Here is a 19340-nt window from a genome sequence, read left to right on the forward strand (position 1 = left end):
ACTTCATCCTTATTTAAATGTACACCGGTTAAAACATTGCTAGCTACATAACACATTTGTGAAACTGTTACTTTTGTTGCTGTTCGTTTCAAATGTAACAAACTACATGTTGTAATCTTTACCACGAGAGGGCAATGTTCTCTTTGGTAGGTTAACACAATGCATCGACATCGACATTGCATAGGAAAAAAATTAATTCTGTTCAATTAGTTTCATATTCAGTAAGGTGTGCAAGGCAAATAATTCACTTGGAATCGGTTAGGCTAGTGGAATGCAGTTTCATTCGTAAAATATTAACCAAAAATTCATTTATCTTTCAATCTGTATTTCGTGACACCCTGTAAGAAAAACGATTACAGCTGACGACTTTCACACCAGGCAATATCTATATGTTAGGACATGAGAATAAGACTGAATAATGGGTGCTGATATGAAAAGGGGTATACAATACTGTTAACCCTAAGTTTCATCATAACAAAAACAACTATAACATTCTCAACCAACCATGATTTGAGTATTATATTTAGAAAGGTTCATGCTGTGAACCTTTTAACGTTTTCTTTCCAGGTGCTGTGCTGTAGCTGGTGTAAGTAAATACTTCTCTCTTTGTTTATATATGTAGACTTCCAAACTCCTTAGATACAGGTAATCGGATAGATTTTAGTTTGCTCATGTTTCTATGATACTCTTCAAAACTCCCTTAGTTACAGATTCAGCTAAACACAATCTGAGCCAAACTCAAATCCAGTCTCAGACAACTTGCCAATTTCCATCCAAACTTGGGTTGATGGCAAGGATAGCATTAATTCCTATTGTTGTTTTTCCAACGTCCAATGATCCATTCCCCATTTATGAGACAGGGAAAGTACAACCTGGGAAAAGATCTGTGTCAAGGAAAATTGTGATAAGGACACAAAAACCGGATGAAAACAATACTGCACCTGTTACCGCTGGAAAGTGACTGGAAATATATTTTGGCATGACCAGTGCCCATAGAAGACCTTTAACTACATGATGTGGTAATTTAGGCAACAAGTAGCCTACTGTACCACCAATAAAAATTATTGTCTTAAATTAACTACTCAATAATATATATGTTATGCTTCTGGACAATGGATACATTTGTTTTGGAATAGCCTTTTTTCATTTTAGTTACTCAAAGTGCAAATAACTGTAACTGTAAATCAAATGGTGTCAGCAGGAAAGATGTATGTTCTGTCCTTGACCTATCTGAAGATCAACATGTTTATTCAAGAAGTTGTCCTCCACATGGGTGCTTTTCCACAGCAAAGAGACGTAGACTTTAGTTGGGCAACAGTGACAGGGAAGCAGACATTCCTATCTCAACGTACGCTTTGACCCTGGTTCTGCATCATCCTCAACCCAGACCATCATACTTTTTGTTCACCATACAGGCACCAGAAGCGTGTTAATTATCATCTGAGTGGGGAGAAGGAGGCAAAGGTGTGGGGCGACAGGTTCAAGACATAGTAATGAATCAAAAAGCAGATGGCACGGCACCGACCATACGTTTAAATTTCTCTGTCGCTAAAACCACATTTTTTACATTTTCAGACCCTGGTGTGGTATTTTCCATCGCCTTTTGTCAGCAGTAAATAACACTAAGTAAATAATACTGTAATAATTAAGTCCATAAAAGAGTAGTTATTACGTACCATGTACAATCCTTACAAAACCTTCAGTGACCCACATATTTTACGTTCTTGACAACACAGATCAGAACCATGTATGAGACACCCAAACCATTTTCATTTTCTCTTCAAGGTTTCTTGCTCCATCATTACCTAATGCCCCAGATGGCCTTGGCCATGACATCACCCCCAGTTTTGCGCAGGGGACAAATATCCTCCAGGAAACTAGTCTGCTTGGGTGTTAGAGTTGTCAGCACCCTGTTTGTTGTCTCATTTGACCCATTCACGTAGTTCATCTCCGTGTTAATGATAAAGCTACACTGTGTTGCTGGGATCCTTAATTGATAATCAATATACTCCTTTCATTGTCAGCACTTGGACCATAACATTAGTAACGATTGTCTCTTCATTAGAAACCATTTTAAACAGAGGAGGAGTGGAGCAAAAATGATGAGAACCAAAGAGACCCTTTTGTTTTGTTGTGGAAACGAAAAAGGCATTCTTCAGTTTGGCATGTGTCGTAATACACTGTCTGATAAAAAGAAGGGAAATGAAACTATATCTTTGGTTCACACAATGAACAGTGTCATTGAAATAAACCAGCCCATCCTCTCTTTTTCCTGATATCCTCAGCGCAATAATACAGGAAGGGCTAATTCACGTCGAAAGACAGATGTCACAGATGTCATATGCAGTCTTCATCTTTCTAGGGGCTTGAGTTACCTCTTCTTCACTTTACAATTAGAATTGGGACAGATCCATTGCCTGGCGAAGGTAAAAGTCTCACAAAATTCCCTAGTCCTTGGCTGACGCTAATTCTGCCCAGTGCTGTTTTGTCTGCAACAAGATAGTTTGTTGCACAATGAAGAGAAATATGAGTTTGAGCTTCGAGAGCCAGAGACTAAACAGTGTCAACATGCATGCTGACAGAGGGAATGTGTGGATGATAGTTGATGTGTACTGTCTTCAGAGTCACAGTACAAGTGAGACAAATGTAGTGAAAGGAAAAAGAAGATACATTGAAAGGGGAAAAAAGAATGAGGAGGACAAGAAATACAGATCAGGTAATTAGATCATGTAGTAGCGGAAACATCTTCATTACCCTCAAAGCCATGCTTTACATCCTACCCTGTATTATACCTGACTATACTGTATGTCTGGCTTCTAAAAGGGTGTACACATATTCCTTCCAATGGTCTCTCTTGTTCAGGAAGCATGAGGCACGAGGTGACATGAACCATCAGGGGGGAGGGAGTGAGATCCTTTTACAGTCTGGAAATAAAGCAGGTCAGTGGTGTACTAACAGTCCCATGTCTGTCATCACAGTCGACCACTGGTGCTTTGAGCCAAGGAAAGGCCAGTTCTACTGGCCCGAAGCTAAAGGAAAAGGCACTGGCATAGCACTCTCTCTCCAGGTGGGGAACAAAGCTGCCATTAACTTTGATGGGGTGTGGGGGTGCATCATTTAGGTCACTGCCATGAATCTTGCAGACCAAGACCATTGTCCTTTGCAGGTCTGACAAATACAGGTCTCATAGATGGGTTGTTGCAATCTAAATATATTTGATTTAATTCATAAAGTCTAGCACACCGTAAAAACCCTAACCGTCAAAAACGTCTGGAAGGAGGCTATAGAGGTGGTTCTCTTTGTTCTTTGTTGCTTTCATCTCACAAAGCGGAATGCAAGGCAGTCTAACCGAGATTAAACATCCTTCCTCAAACCTTTTCCATGGTTATTCTCGGGATTTGCAGACTGGAAAACATGTTAGGGATGCTCAAGGGGCTTCAGACAAACTAACTCACAGAAAATCTAAATAACTCACAAGGAACCCTGTTTTCCCAGAGACAGAGAAAGGCCATCAGTGCGACGGGGGTCACAGCATTCCAGGAATGTCTTGATTCGCCAGGGTCAGAACGCCTTAAGTAAGAGACAGCCATTACCCACCTTGATGATTCAGGTTAGTCTGAGACAAACAGTGAGTGACTCACTGACAGTCGATATTCAGATGGAGAAGTGGTCTCTCCTGGTTTCATGTGTTTAATCTTTGAAACACATTCACCCATTCCTCAACAGCGCACACTTCTTTCTCTCTCATTCCTCTACAGAAATGACGTTCAGAAATGTTAATGTACGATGATAAGATCTCAGCGTCATCATCACCTTTAACTGAAATATATTTATGTTCACTGACTGATTGTGATATCAACATGCCGTTGGTGAGGTAAACAACAACATTTGCAAATAGCTGATTATTAGGGTTAAGGGTCACATGACCCCAGCTCCAGAGGTGACCACATGACTTGCTGGTAAATGAGTTGCAGTTAGTAATAAGTGGTATGCCTCAGGAATGCAATAACATGATAAAGAGAATGTCTCATGTCTCAAGAGAAAACATATTGTAGCAGGTCAAGGGGTGTGGGGTTTCCACTATAACAAGCTGAACAAAAACCTTGGCACACTCAGTCCACTTTCCATACACAAGCCTCTTTATTTTATCACATACACCATTTTATAAGCAATCACACAATCAATCAACCCTGTCAAGAAGACACAGCCTGTCTCGTTGAAGCAGGAAGTCCTACATGGCTTGGGGTGGGTCTCATGGGCTGCCAGATACCTGCCCTCAACCACCGCTCCCCTCACCTCTCCCTGCCGTCTGCTCACAATATATAAGTATAAGTGCAAACATGATGACATATATTTGTGTAAGTTGTCAAGAACTGTTTAAAATGATATCAATGTTTTGTACACTATATGACAATTAGATAGTTAGAGGAAGTATCATATTTTTCCTGCTTGGGACATGAAAGAGGCTGGGTGGTTTTGGGAGGTTAAGGCACCAAATGTCAAATGTAAAAGAGTAAACACAGAATAAGACTGTCATATACTGTAGCCTATTATTATTTATACATTATTCAATGTGACTTAAAGTAAAATGTCTTGATTAAATTGAGGCGTTATTTTTTACTAGAAGGCAAGGTTTCAAGAACAATATATGTCAGACACGCGAGTATTCAAATGTCAAAAAAAATATTAACGAAAAAACGTTAACTCCAAAATATTTGCAAGGTAGTCTACCTCATGAAGCCTCAGCCACTACATGGGTGTTCAAGTAAGGGAGGCGTGTTTGGAAAAAACACTGAACGAGAAGGCGGGGTTTTCAACCTCTTCCAATTTATGAACGACTCTAATGCCATTTATAAAGATGAACTTTGAATAGCCCAGGGTAAACATGGATTTAAGGAATGAGTCTTTAAAGATATCGCATCGAAATTAAGACCATTATTATCAATGCGCTTTTCTATTGAAGCTCGAATGTAATGGTATTGTAAAATACTGTAAGTTCCTACAGTTCTAGATGAATGACTACTTAATAACAGTGAATGTTTTATTTGTAACTTTCGCTCCAGGTCTTTTTTGGGAAGGAAATGCCTGCCAGAGAAAGCACATTTGGCAAAAGTAAAATCTATGAAAGAGCGTGCCTTTACTTGTGACTATAAACAGCCACTATTCTCGCTCGTTGTCAACACTAGAAGAATACATTTTCTTGAATGTCCTCTAGAACTACAGGGATATTCGAGATGAGACCGTGGACTTCATTTGTATTGTTCCAGCTGTGCGCCCGTCTTCTTTTGGCTAGTGAGTATAGCCAACAGCAACTGACAACGCATTACGCGCAACAAGTTCTCTCCTGTCATCATTTATGTATCAGAGACGTTTAAAAGTTTTCTTTACATTTAGTAACGTTTGAAGGACAACTTGAAATTTACTTTTCGTTTGTTTGAGGGTTAAGAGTATGTTATTATTTTTTGATATTCGTTAGTTTGCATAACTGTAGTAACTGTAATTGTAGGTTTGTTGATAAACGAATGCCATGACCAAATTACAAACGTGTCAACCCCAACACCCATTTTGTTTCTGTCCTCCAGGTAGTTTGGAATCTAAGGGACACGCTGTGGAGAGTCGCTGTGCTGGTCAAGCTTGCAACCCTCGCATGGGGAACCTGGTCCTGGGTCGAAGACTGACAACCCAATCTGTTTGTGGGACAAACTCCACAGACTCTTTTTGTTTCTACCAACAAACGGGTGCCTCATACAGTCAGGAGTCCTGCTCTGCACCCAGATGCAGCAAGTGCAATGCATCTGTCCCCCACCAGACCCACCTGCCAGCCGCCATGACTGACTCATCCTTCCGTTACCCAGATACCTGGTGGCAGTCTGCAGAGGGGGTGGAGACTGAGATGATACAGTTAGACCTGGAGACAGAGTTCTACTTCACCCACCTCATCCTGGTGTTCCGCTCTGCCCGTCCTGCAGCCATGGTGCTGGAGCGCTCCCAGGACTTTGGCCGGTCCTGGAAGATCCTCAGGTACTTTGCTAGGGACTGTGCTGGCACTTTTGGACTAGCAGAGGATACCTTTGCTGAGGAAAATGGGCCAACCTGCACCTCAAAGTACTCAGGAGCATTCCCCTGTACCCAAGGAGAGGTGAGAGGTATTTGTGTTTGTGGTTAGTGGGTTTCAATTTGAGCAGGTAGTGTTAGGCTGAGCCAATCACTTTGACCACTGACCATTCAAACAGGGAATACTAATCTCAAGATTTGTATTTATGACAACATCCTCATCAGCTGAATTAGCTAAACTATGACATGCACAGTGAAGAGTCAGAGTGCATTTAGTTGAATCTTCAAATGACCACCAACACTGTTGTATTAGGTTGTTGCAAGTACACAGTAAGTTTAATACTGCACTCACTGTGTCAAACAGGCACAGAATAAACAAATAAGCTGTGTGAACTGATCTAATCAAACAACAAAGTTGGATGCATTTTGTTACAGCGCATTCCCAGCTGCACTAACTATTGACAAGCATGAGTGGAATATCAATGTTCACTTAATCCTCTGATGTGCTCCCAAAGCATTTTTGGACGTGCTGCATTATCAGAGCAGCCAGAGTTGGAGGAGGGAGATAATGATAGGAGCAGCGCTATGGTTTATTCATGAACATCCAACTTAATTTAAACAGATGAGAGTAAGAGACAGTACTGTGATGGCCAACTCAGCATATGGTTTGGTTCCAAAATCTGTGAACCACTTCTGGAGAGAGATGTTGAACATTGTGAATATCTCAGGTTTTGACTTATCTCATAATTGCAGTGTTGGCTACAGGTAGGTATTTTGCTGTGTCAGCTCTCTTGTGTAAGCCCCTCACCCTCTATAATTATAATCATTCTATGTGTCTGTGCAGACAACCAGGGGGAAACCCCCCAATGCTGATCCCCCCCCCTCTTGGAGTGAGCTGGGTCACAGTCACAATCATCACAAAAGTCCATGTGTCTGATTTGAGGCAGGTTGGCTATACTGAGACAGGTTGACTCTGAGTAGGCATGCGAGAGACATTGCACAATGCTACATGACGCATGGAGCAAACACATCGGAATAATCAAGCTATTACCCTTCTGCTTTCACCAAATACACAAATGACAACAGTAGGTTGTCCAACAGCTTCTTAAAAATCAGAAAATGTGTTGTCCATTTCACTACCTTGTTTTTATTGAAGCTTGTCAGATGTTTCTTGAATAGCTGCTTCTATTTTGAGGAGCATGAAAGGCAAACCAGATAAAGGTTTGTTTTAAATTCTTTAGACCAAAGAACTGAACATTACTGCATGATTTATGCTTTTGTCACGGTACCTCAGTGTAACCATGAGGAAATGTATTCCTGATGTGCCTCAATATGTTCACTCAATGTTTATTTAAATAAAGATTTAATTAATAACAGTATAGTACAATTTAAAATGAATGGCAAGAATACCTTTTTACTCAGTATGTACTTTAGATTCTGACTGAACCCCAGCATCTGCCCCCCCGCCCCCCCCAGGTGATCTACAGAGCCTTTCCCCCCTGGCGTTCACTGGATCCTTACAGCCCAGCTGCCCGGGTTCATCTGATGGTCACCAATCTGAGAGTCCGTCTTCTGCAGCGCCAACCTTGCCCCTGCCAGGCCAAAAACCCTGAAGCCAAGGCTCTGCCCATGGCCCATTATGCCATCTACGATTTCATTGTCAAAGGCAGCTGCCTCTGCAATGGGCACTCGGAGCACTGCGTGCCAGCTAATGGGTACCACCCAGGCAGACACAGGACAAATCACCTGGTAAGCACCAACTCACAGACACTTTGAATGACTGTAAAACATCAGCATAAACATCATTCTCCTCGCGCAAGTTGTTTTGAGACAACATCATTGTTAGTGAATGTGCTAGCAGGTGTTTCTGTTTATGTGATTAGACTTGTACTGTATTTGCCTCAGTTTGTTTCTTGTGTATGTATCACTTATCGTATGCGTGCGTGTGTTTGGGTGGGTATTTAGGGTTCCCACCACTCCCTAATTCTACAACTATGTTGTGGTATTCAAGGCAGAAGCTCGGGAGACACAATATTCATTCACATTGTTTACCCTCTATTATAGGATTTCAGAGTAAGGTATCCTTAATTATAGTGTAACACTTAATGATTTAACAACTTAACAATCTTTTCTCCTCATAGTTTTTTCTATTGTAAATAATAATAAATAACTTCTGAAAATCAGCCAGACTGCAGTCACAATCACTTGAGCACATAAAGATGATGCAAACAAAGTACCTCCACCTGTCCAAAATAGAGATTTAGTTTGCATTGCATGCACGTCTCTCCTGAAGCTCATCAAATGTATGAACTCTATATATCTTAAACGGATAAGTAACGTACTGAGTAGTCAAACCTTTTGCGCTTGCGGCAGGTCCATGGGAAGTGCGTGTGCAAACACCACACAGCTGGCAACCACTGTGAGCGCTGTGCGCCTCTCTACAACGACCAGCCTTGGCAGTCGGCCAACGGCATCATAGGGACGCCGCACGAGTGCAAGAGTGAGTCGCCGGTCGAGAAGCTCCACAGTACTGTCATGCATCAGCTCCACTGTAATGCCTTCAGCACAAATTGCTAGACCTCTGGTTTTATTTCAGATGCACGTTTTATCTCTGAGCATAAACCCACACACTGGCAAACACAGAAAAGAAAGTATGTATTGATTTGTTATCTTGCTGGTTCAACACAGAGTGCAAGTGTAACGGGCATGCGGACAGCTGTCATTTTGACCGGCGAGTGTGGCTGACATCAGGGAGGCGTGGGGGAGGTGTGTGTGATCACTGCCTTCACAACACAGAGGGCCATTCCTGCCAGAACTGTAAGAAGGGCTTCTACAGAGTCCCCAGGAGGCCCAGAGCTGCCCCAGACTCCTGCAAATGTAAGGAGGACACGCCAACTCTCTTCTCTATTCTTTCCCCCAGACGGTTACTATGGTGACAGTCTATTATGGGTTGGCACGGGTTGTAGTTATGTCATAGGCTTCTTGAAGCAGTATTGTGACTTAAAAAACTCTGGTTCCTTGGAATTGGTTCCTGTTAATGATGAGTGGAACTGATTTTATTACCGAGGCCAAGTTGTCTCCAGTGCCTATCCTTCAGACGTTACTTTAATGAAATATTAAGAGTTATATACTGTATGTTTTATGTTTTGACTTGAAGCAAGAAATCCCTGTTTTGGAATGTGACAGTAATTGCCAAAGATTGAAGAATTTCCCATGGTTCGTATGTGCGCACATTTTCCCCATTCCTGCCCTTCTCCCCCGGCATGCTGAAGCATAAAAAAACATAAAAAACAAGCATGCTGTCTGCAAGAAAACGGTGTTTAAGACAGATATAAAAAAAAACATCAGTCACAACACAGCAATACCAGTCAGGGAAAATGACAGTGTTGAGGGCAAGTGATTTAGTGTTTGTTTTTTTTTCTGCACCTAACGTGTCCCCCAGGTAAAATACATACTACCTACATACTAATGTTGCCACTCAGGGGAGGCTGATGAAATATCTTTGTTTTCGCTCCGTTTTGGGAACATAATGTCTGTGCCTGTGCGTGTAGGTCTGTTCAAGCACGCGTGTGCCATTAGCTTGAGGTTACAGGGCCGCATGCAGAGAACTCAGCAGACTTGTGTTAAGGATGTGTTAACATGGCCCACCTTCTGTTCTGTGTCCTTCCCCCTTCTTCCTTTTAGCCTGTCTTTGCAATGCTATGGGCTCTGTGCCCTCGCTGTCCGGGGGCGCTGCCCTCTGTAACCCTAGCAACGGAGAGTGTGCCTGCAAACCGGGCGTGGGTGGCTCGCGCTGTGACAGGTGCATGGTGGGATACTGGGGTTTCCATGAGTATGGGTGTCGACCGTGTGACTGTTGGGGTGGGAACTGCGATCCCTTCAACGGGGACTGCATGTCTGGGTAAGCGTTCCATCTCCTCAAAATGACTTCAATTCCCATAATCACAAAACATTCACTTGCTCCCATCACTGGCTGGAGAGGATGGTGGTGCTGCTATTAAACGTTGTCTCCCGCGTTGCGCCACAGCTCAGATATGGACGTGCTCTTCACAGCAGATGACCACATGGGACACAGCATCATCAGCAGCAGCAGTAATAGTGAGCCTGCAGCACTCTTTAGGGCAGAAGAGCTTTTCTCTGCACTGCACCACTCTGGTGAGTCACAGGTCAAACCACCCCCACACACAGCGCTCTCACACTTACAAAGACACAGAGATCAATGTGGTGAAGCAGTGCAGACAATGATAAAAGACACATGCTGACACTTAACTGCCTCTTCTTGATTTCTGTTTGTCGTTTCCAGAGAAATGTGAGTGTAAGGAGATGGTTCTCAGCAGTTCTAAACTCTTCTGTGCTATGGAGTATGACTATGGTGAGTGCTGCAGCTGCTTTAGAAAGTCCACCATTGAAAACAGTGGCGGAACTATTAACCTTCATGGGAGTACTAAAAGCATCAGGCATACTAAAAACTATATGCCCAAATTAGGTAATTCGCATCCCATTTCTCTTTGTTTGGGGTACACAGTGCACATAAGAACATTAAAATAAATACACATATGGATGGATGAGTAGATTGGTGGATATTTGAGGTTTTAGAGAGAGCCAACAAAGCTGAATGGAGGTCGATGTTCTCCTACAGTGCTGTTGGTGAGAATCATGTCTGCCCATGACAAGGGCTCCCATGCCGAGGTGGAGGTTAAAGTCAAGAAGGTTCTGCAGCAGAGAACCCAGGTGAAGATCCAGCGAGGAACACTCACCCTTTACCCTGAGTTCTGGACCATCCGTGGCTGCACCTGCCCCATCCTCAACCCAGGTGTGTTCACCCCAAACACACTCCTTCGAGCACCTTGTTGTTTCTGGGCTACGGGGTCAACTGATTAATTCATGAGGTGTGTTTTGACACACCTTGTGACCCATGTTGTTCAGTTAGATTGTTGGTGTGTTGTTGCCAGTGCCGCCAAAATCCACACAACAGTTAAATTCACATGACCTTGCCGTTGGAGTATTTTTTTTTTTACAATGCTTTCTGTGGATTCTATGTCCATCCATCCCAGGGTCTGAATACATAGTGGCTGGCCACAAGGACTGGAGGACAGGTCATCTGCTGGTCAATACCAAGAGCCTGATCAAACCCTGGAGCCAGAGGCACAAACTACACCCCCTCCTAGTCAAGGACTGTGTACGACACTAAATCAGGCAGGGGCAGGAAGATGGAGCGATGAAACAGAGATGGACTGATTAAAACAGAACTAAATGGCAAACTTGGCTGGATTATGATGAGGAAGCTGGTAAGTGGGGAAAAAATAAGAAGGGAGAGTTATTGGATGTCTTTAGATTTGGACAAGATGGTTTGGGGACGGTGGTCAAAGCAGAACTTTGCTAAGACCTACTAACTGTGAATGTCAGCCCAAAAGACAAGACCAGTAAGACTCTCTGACACACATCTGCGGATGCTAATGGTTTCATACTGTCTGAAAGACAATAGACTATACCATGACAGGATATTTTCCCTAGAAGTAGGGAAAACAAAGCTACTTTAAAAAGTGAGCTTGGAAGAGAATAACTTGATGTCAATGTGAAACAATGTTTTCCAAGTGCCTTTGCTTACCATATTTTGTTGGTCATAAAGCCATCCAAGCTTCCAGTTTATGGAAGGGTATAGGATCTTGAATGTAGATATAATGACACAGAGCTATGCACATGAACATATTTCAGACGGTTTTATCCTCTTCTCCAACAGTTATTGATGATAAATCTGTGAAATTGTCATTCCTTGCGTCTGTGTGTGTGTGTGTCTGCACACTTGATGTCCTTGCCTCTGAGTCTACAATTGTGCAGGCCAGAACAGGTAACTCATGGAGGGGGAGAGAGGATGAAAAACATTTAAGACATCAGGCGGCTGATCTTTACTGCTCTCCACGCTCCGACACTAGCCTGGCTGGCTCCTGACAAGAGCAAAAAACATCCAGCTCTTTGCCCTCTGGACTCAGCACAGAAACTGACAAAGAAGCTCTCAGCTGGAATTATTTTGACTTCACATGCTCTCCTTGAACTGTTGTACTCTTATGAATGTATCTTTGTCAAGTTCATTAAGTCAAACTTGACTCAATGAGGTCTCCAGCAAAGTGTCCCCAGGAGACCTACTTCCATGTCAAAATCAGGTGGTGTATTGGAGGAGACCCGGCTGAGCCTGACCCTGTTTTGTGTCATCTCATTAGCACAACCCACTAACCCCAAAATAAATGTTTCAAAAAAAGCAAGGGGTATTAACTGACGTCACTGTGTATAAAATCCGGAGTACACAGTGACATATTTGACCCAGACCCAGTTAAGAATAAGTCTGACTCCTGTCTCTGAGGAGCAGGGTAAATGTTGCCGGAGACATGATGCATTCCTTAGCTGTGATGTCATCAACTTTGCCCTTGTCCCAAAGTCTTTATCAACGGACATAAATGGTCTGGAATTTGCACATACTGTAGGTTGCAAAGCAGATATTTGGGATACTTTAGTGATGTCATCTGAATACCCTTGTCTTGTAATGTAATTGTCGGTGCATGTGTGGGATGATGGGAATGAGATAGGTTCTACTCTTGTTTATTACGTTTTTGACTTATGATTGCTCAATATAACATGATTCAGCCCACATATCCATAGTTGAATATGCAATTAGTAACCTTGCTTAAGTAGCTTGGTAAGTGGAGATTGCATGTACAGGATGTAAAAACATCGCCCTCCTTTGGTTAAAAGAAATACAACATTTTGTACTTGTGTTTGCTTTGCTGAAAAAGAGCGTTTGAAAAACACAGTAATACATTCTCAGATTTGTAACAATTTATTTTTCTTTACAAAACTGCCTGAAAATAAATTAGAGCAAATAAATATAGAAATAGAAATACTTTCAAAGCATATATATTTTCCACAGGCTCTTACCGAGGGATGGAAGCATAGCATAAATATGTTGAGGTGTTCACGAAAATCTCAGGGTACATTTTTGCATATTTCCTTTATTCTAAAAGCAATACAGCAAAAGATAATGACTAAAAATGACAAGTAATTTTTTGCTTATCTATTGGCTTGATCCTTTTGAAAGATAAATAAATACAAGTAAGCTACTGCCATGACACCAGTCTCTTGCTCTTGCTTAAACACACGTCTTAAAGGAGGACTCAAGCAACACAAATTAGGTCACAGCAATATTGCATATATGTTATCCGTCTAGAGAGGAGTTTAGTCCGTGGTGAACTGCTGCGTTCTTCCTGTTTGGCTCTGGGGCTCGTCCCTCAGTAGTCGTCCCCCCGGCTCACTACCTCCTTGCAGGTGGGCCTGAGGAGGATAGTGTGCTCGTACTGGGCTGTGTAGCTGCCCTTGGTGTCGCACAGCGGCGGGTAAGGGTCGATGATGCCGAGGTCACACAGGTTCTTTAGCGCCATCAGGTACTTACTCTCGCCCTGTCGGTCCAGCCAGCGCCGGCAAAATGCCAAGGTGCCGAAATTCTCATTGATCACATTCAGCAGATGCTTAGCCCTAGGGAGCCTTCAGAATGGACCGGAGAAAGGAAGAGACAAAAGGGATTAAGACAGGGATAGTAATATATGTATGGTTGTTGGAAGTCCTGCTGGGTTTGAAAGTAGGGGTCAGAAGAGCACACAACTAGCTTTCATACACAAATTGTACACCGTTTGAAAAGGCCCTGTCGGGTAGTAAATTGTGTGTAAGAGAGTATTTGATGATGAAGGGAATTGTGAACCCGCACAACGAAGGACAGCATTTGTATTCAGCATTGTAAATCCCACGTGGGACAGTTATGCCAATGGAGGTGAGTTGGTTCTGACCTTATTGGCACATGTCCAACGTTGAAGTTCTTCATGTAATGTGAACACTCCATGTCGTCATGAACGGCCCCTCTGCCTGTGCTGCCAAAGGTCTCGATGGCGTACACCTCTCCTTCCTGTCAAGCGACAGAAGATAAAGCAAACGGACATGGTGACAACTCGAAGCAAACTCTTATAATTATGAAAAGACAAATCTTTGTAACTGTAAATGCCAAGTAGACTTGTATGAAAGCCCACAGTGCATGGCAGTTATCCCAAGGACAGAACAGGAAGAACATCTCACTGAAGGTCAAAGAAGGGATAGCTGTCCTGAGTGAGATTTTCCTTAAGGGCTCAGAAGGTAAATTGAATCAATAACTCAACACGTCAACAGATGACATATTTATGCGTCCTTTCACACCCACACTGTTAGCTTCTTGCCTCCATCAGTGTTTCAGGGCCCTTTATCAGTTGGGTACTGTTGTCAGAAGTCCCTGTGGTATTAGCTGATAACACTGCAACACCCTCTCTGCACTAATAATCATTCAAAGTGCTTGCAGCTACTCGGCACGCCCAACTGCCATTCCACACTGCACTCTGATCACACAGAGGGTAATAGCCCTGTTACACTAAACACTCTGTCTAAAAATACAACAGTCAAAGCTGCCACATCAGCATCTCTCCTAGCTACCCTGGAACCATCAGGAAAATGCTAGGCTCAGCAGCTTGCCAATTAAAATGTTCAATTCTGTCCAAACAGAGTTAGGCATTGCAGCTGTGAGGGCGCATGCTAAACGTGGACTGTGCAATGACTGATCTCTGTAGCACTATCTAGAGTCAGGGAAGGTAGGTAAAGATCTTGCATGTGGAATAAAGGCATATTAGGTGACATTTGATGCTCTTAGAATACAATTAGGAGCTGGAGTTTCAACAAGTGCAGCTTCAAAGCTCAATGCAGTGGATAATTTGGCTACAGGTATAATTAAAGTGCTGAATAGGGTGACGAAGGAAGCGTCAGAAGTGTGAATCTGAGCCGGTCTCTGCGGCTTGTTGTAACCCTAACCAGCCGTGAGTTCTTTCAATTACACTTTAAGTTTCAAGATAATTTATTCATAGTCAAGGTCAATTATTTAATATTGCACCGGTTTCTTACATAAAAGAGGACACTGGAGCACTTTCCCTCTGCATAACATTATAATACATGACTAAACTGTCCCTGATATTGCTGAAAACACCAACCTCCATCCTGGTAGCCTCTCCTCCCTTGACGATGGGCACAGTTTTGCCAGAGTGTATCCTGTACTGGCCAATAGAGTGACCGTTGAGATTCCTGATTGGCTTCACTGGAAAAAAGAACCCGCCCCCCCGAATAAAAACATCAACACAAACAGACAGTGTGTTTCACCTCTACACAGAAGAGCAAGACACATGAGCGTCAGGTACCCTGGTATGTCTTCCCATCAATCTCCACCTCGTAAGACTCCATGACTTCCTGGATGGTCTCGCCCACGTCACACAGACGCACATCAATCCCTGCACACTAGAACAGACAACAGGTTTTTTTCATGACATGAACAAACAGCATTATCCTTCTGGGGAGTAAGTTATCTTGGCTACGTCTCCTAAATAATGCACTGTTATTTAAAGGGAGGATTTAGAGTGATCTGCGGAGCACAGCAAGCTGAGCTGCGTTACCTTGATGCCTGTGTTTGTAGCGTCCCTCACGGCCTCCAGTAGCCTGTCGTACTTCGGATTGAAGGTGACGGTGAAGGCGCAGTCGATGATTCGACCTGAAAGACAAACCATTTGTCTTCTGCAAAGGGATAGGGTGACGTTCAATTCTGCTGACATGTGCCAAATATATGGGCCTACTGAGATATTAGGTTCTGATGCTGCGCTGCACTCTGATACTATCAGCCTCTGCAGCGCGATGCAGGGATCCTACTCTAGTGTTTGAATAAAGCCATTTTCTACAGTTTAATATGTGATTCCCTGGGAGTTTATTGAGTAACAAAGCCCTACAATGATTTATAAGAGTGAAAGGAGAATGCATAACATATGCATTCTTTATCTGCTAAATATAATATATTTAGTTGGTCAAATCCTAAACTATTAAATAAATGGTAAGGGATAATACTAGGCACGTATATTGTTATTACACATCTATTAAGCTTCTTTGAACTCAAACAGAGAGGCGCTGGGGCCGGGGCTGACCGTTGATGTGTGTGCCAAAGTCGATCTTGCAAACATCGTCATAGCGCAGCACGGTAGGATCGCCGGCATTGGGGGTGTAGTGGGCGGCACAGTGGTTGATGGAACAGCCGGTAGGGAAGGCTAATCCCGCCTTGAGTCCATTCTCTTTGATCAGCCTCCTGGAGCAGTCCTCCAGTTTCTCACTGGCACAGAGGGGATGACAGCAGACAGGGACAACAAGGTCAGCACTGACAGCCTGTTTATTACACAATCTGTTTATCATCATCTCTGGGGTACAGAGGGAAAGAGCACTGCTGCTAATCTGCAGTTGTCTTACAGTGATGAAACATGCACATACACACACACACACACACGCAGTTACATACATACATTCACGCCAAACGCCCTCATGATGTGGAAAACAGAGCTATTAGCTTACAACTGTCAAAAAAAGACTACCAACTATTTCTGACAAAAACAGCAGGATGTTTTTTTGTTTGTTGCGCAGTCAGCAGCAGCAGCTGGGGGCCGTGGCGGGGCACCAGGACCAGAGTAAACCTTACCAGATGTCAATCATGGTCATGCCAGGTTGGATCCAGCTCCTCACGTAGTGGCGGACCTGGCGGTGGGCTTCGGCCGCCTGACGGAAATCGCTCCACATCTCCTCGTTGGCCTTGTCCAATACCCTCTTCTCCTCGTGAGTGGTGCGCCACGCTGCACTGCGCCTGGCGGGGGGAAAGGACGCACAGCGGAGAGACAGGATTGGTTATTTTGGCATTATGCAAATGTTTTCTAATGAGAATGTTATATCTCACAGTGTTCTGGATATGTCTGTGGTGTATTTTGTATGGGTGCGAGCCAGCAAAATACACAATGGGGCTATTAGGCCTATAAGAACTTGGTTAAAAAATGCATGCAGGACACTGAATTTCTTCATAATTGTTCCTCCCAAAGAACTATTATTCAAGGATACCGATAATATAAAAAATAGGTAAATTGATGTAAACGCAGTGGCCAGTGGTGAGAATATGAGGTCATATAAAGGTCGTTTACCCGTCTTTTGATGGGGGATATTCGCATTCTTCTCCTTTTGGGAAAACTCCGCTGGGAAAAAGCTCACAAATAGGGACTGTGGGAGGGTCAGTCTGTCCCTTCACTGTGTCCCAGATAGAGAGAGGGAAGGAGAATGAGAGAGCACAAGGAAAGAGGACTTAGCCTATGTAAACGTTCAACACATTGTCTTTCACAGTACATGTAGCTCTGGAACACCGTTCCGGTATTCGATGTAGCACAGGTGTGTTTTAGTCCGCCACTGGTATATTACAAATGTAATCTTTAGTTACATATTACAGGGTTATATTTATTAGTGCCATAGGTTTCATATTGTAGTACCTTAGTAGAATATGTTTTTCATAATAATTCGAAATACTGAAACTCACAAGATTTCTTTTTCTTCTTCTTCTTTTTCTTTTTCCCTGCACAATTTTCTCCTTCTTCTCCTTCTGTTGAGAAAGACTACATTTTAGTATACTGCCATATTCTAACAAGCTCATATTTCAGTGGTTAAGCTTAAAGCAATTGGCAACAGGAACAGACTCCTGTTGCTGTAAGTTAGAATATTTTGTTCTGGACCCGTAGCTTAACAGTGATGATTAGGCTGATGGTAATGTGTGGCTGTTGCTGATGGTACTGTAATTGAATATGGCCTGGGAGAATTGGGCAATGCCTGGCATACTGCACCTTCTTCTCCATCTTCCTCCTTCTCTTTGTCCTCCAGAGCTTGCTGCTCCAACTGTTTCATCACCTCACCAACACTTCCAGTGTCTCCATCCCCCTCAGCCTCATTCGTCCCTGCTGCAAAGTCACACACACGCACATGCATTAACGTGCACACACACACGCGCGCACACACCAGGAGTAAATTGTTCATGGTTCTGAGTCATTTTGAGAAAGTGCATTCACTGGGATCAGAACTTGGCAAGGGCCATGCATAATTTGGTTCTATACCTTGGGAATCAATAATCCCAAGGGCATATGTACCTTGCAGCATTGTCGTATCTAGTCCTTGGGAAACAGGCCTATGTGGACAATAGTTAACCTTTCAGAAAATAGGATCAACCTCGCATTTCTATATATATTTTTTAAGCGCTAAACTTGTCAAAGAGTTATGTCAGCAATAAAAGCAATTGCACGTGATTGTTATATTTTTCTCCGCTGAATATTTGTTATTGTATAATCCTAAATGACAGAGAAATTGTGACATAATTTAAACATCGGATTGGACAGCAGTGGTTTAGCAAACCATATGTTGCAATACAACTGCCGTTCCTGTTGCAAGCATCCCTTAAAATCTCAACTGAGAGCATTTATCACAGCAAACGAAGATGTCAAAACGTCCCGCTTCCAGATGGGACGGCTCAATACGGGCTCCGCAGCAGGAGTCGTTTACTTCCAGGTTTGGGACAGTTGGGACAGGAACACTTGCTCTTTGACAGGGTGAGAGGTCTAGTGTCCCACATTTGATGCGCTTTTTGACACATCAGGGTACAGTATTGCGCTATGTCCAGAATATTTAGCTTGCATAGTCATGTGTCTTACCTGGGGCAATTGCCTTGTTCTTCCTCTTTTTTCTTCTTTTTTTCTTGCCTAATTCCGAAGGATCCGTGTCCTCCCTCTCCTCATTCTCGATATCCCCATTGAGAACTTCGGGTTCCACTTCATGCTGTAGCTTTAGCTCCGCCATGATCAGCGATTGAGATGAAGTGACGCATAAGCTGCTGGGAGCCTCCAGTGGCCACATCCGAAACTGTGCTCGAGGCAGCTGCTGAGCCAATAATGAGCTATTAGACAGTTTCTCTGCCACAACTTCACCTGAAAAAAGAGAGCCTTGCCTGTCATACCGTTGTGACAGACTGTAGATGTTGGTCATACATACAACATGGTAAATGGTAAATTAAATACGGACTGGAATGCACTTTTAAAAGATTAAGTAGCCTAATACTCTCTCCACAAACGGAACCATTGCATCGTACAACTACTTTCTCAATTCTCATCCAATTAGTCTACTCATCACAGCATCTCAAATTACTGAGCGCTCTGCACACATGCAATTTGTGCCACACGTTTTCCTATCCAAGAGTTATATAAACTCAGTAGCAGTGAATTGTGGTGTGATTAGCATCGTCACTGAAAAGCTTTTTCAGATTGTTGCTATGAGTTTATTATTTATGGTGCGTGATGGGTGCATTTTCAGACGGCACAGCGTAGTATCCAAGCAACAAG

The 19340-nt window shown here is 43.1% G+C and overlaps 2 protein-coding genes across 4 annotated transcripts; one reads left to right on the top strand and one right to left on the bottom strand.

Annotated features, from left to right (window-relative positions):
• Nucleotides 1-4880: 4880 nt before the first annotated feature.
• Nucleotides 4881-12884, top strand: LOC146258912 (netrin-4-like). The gene is made up of 10 exons (XM_084672529.1): nucleotides 4881-5292; nucleotides 5583-6139; nucleotides 7531-7803; nucleotides 8428-8554; nucleotides 8743-8931; nucleotides 9739-9955; nucleotides 10082-10209; nucleotides 10358-10426; nucleotides 10694-10867; nucleotides 11109-12884. The coding sequence occupies exons 1-10, from the start codon at nucleotides 5205-5207 to the stop codon at nucleotides 11243-11245; spliced, it is 1959 nt and encodes a 652-aa protein (XP_084528655.1). The 5' UTR covers nucleotides 4881-5204; the 3' UTR covers nucleotides 11246-12884.
• Nucleotides 12868-18829, bottom strand: LOC146258913 (methionine aminopeptidase 2-like). 3 transcript variants are annotated; one of them, XM_084672530.1, is made up of 11 exons: nucleotides 18657-18829; nucleotides 17799-17912; nucleotides 17498-17560; nucleotides 17112-17214; nucleotides 16622-16783; nucleotides 16080-16261; nucleotides 15561-15655; nucleotides 15309-15405; nucleotides 15105-15208; nucleotides 13887-14002; nucleotides 12868-13587 (listed from the first exon to the last, which is right to left on the bottom strand). In XM_084672530.1, exons 1-11 carry the CDS (start codon nucleotides 18799-18801, stop codon nucleotides 13335-13337), a joined length of 1434 nt encoding a protein of 477 aa, XP_084528656.1. In that variant the 5' UTR covers nucleotides 18802-18829; the 3' UTR covers nucleotides 12868-13334. The 3 variants fall into 3 exon arrangements, with proteins under 3 accessions (XP_084528656.1, XP_084528657.1, XP_084528658.1); XM_084672531.1 differs by having other exon boundaries at nucleotides 17799-17909; nucleotides 18657-18810; XM_084672532.1 differs by lacking the exon at nucleotides 17799-17912 and having other exon boundaries at nucleotides 17498-17557; nucleotides 18657-18810.
• Between the last annotated feature and the right edge of the window lie 511 nt (nucleotides 18830-19340).

The sequence above is a fragment of the Hypomesus nipponensis genome, chromosome 14 (genome assembly GCF_054491055.1).
Source record: "Hypomesus nipponensis isolate SF chromosome 14, ASM5449105v1, whole genome shotgun sequence".
Classification (NCBI taxonomy): domain Eukaryota; kingdom Metazoa; phylum Chordata; class Actinopteri; order Osmeriformes; family Osmeridae; genus Hypomesus; species Hypomesus nipponensis.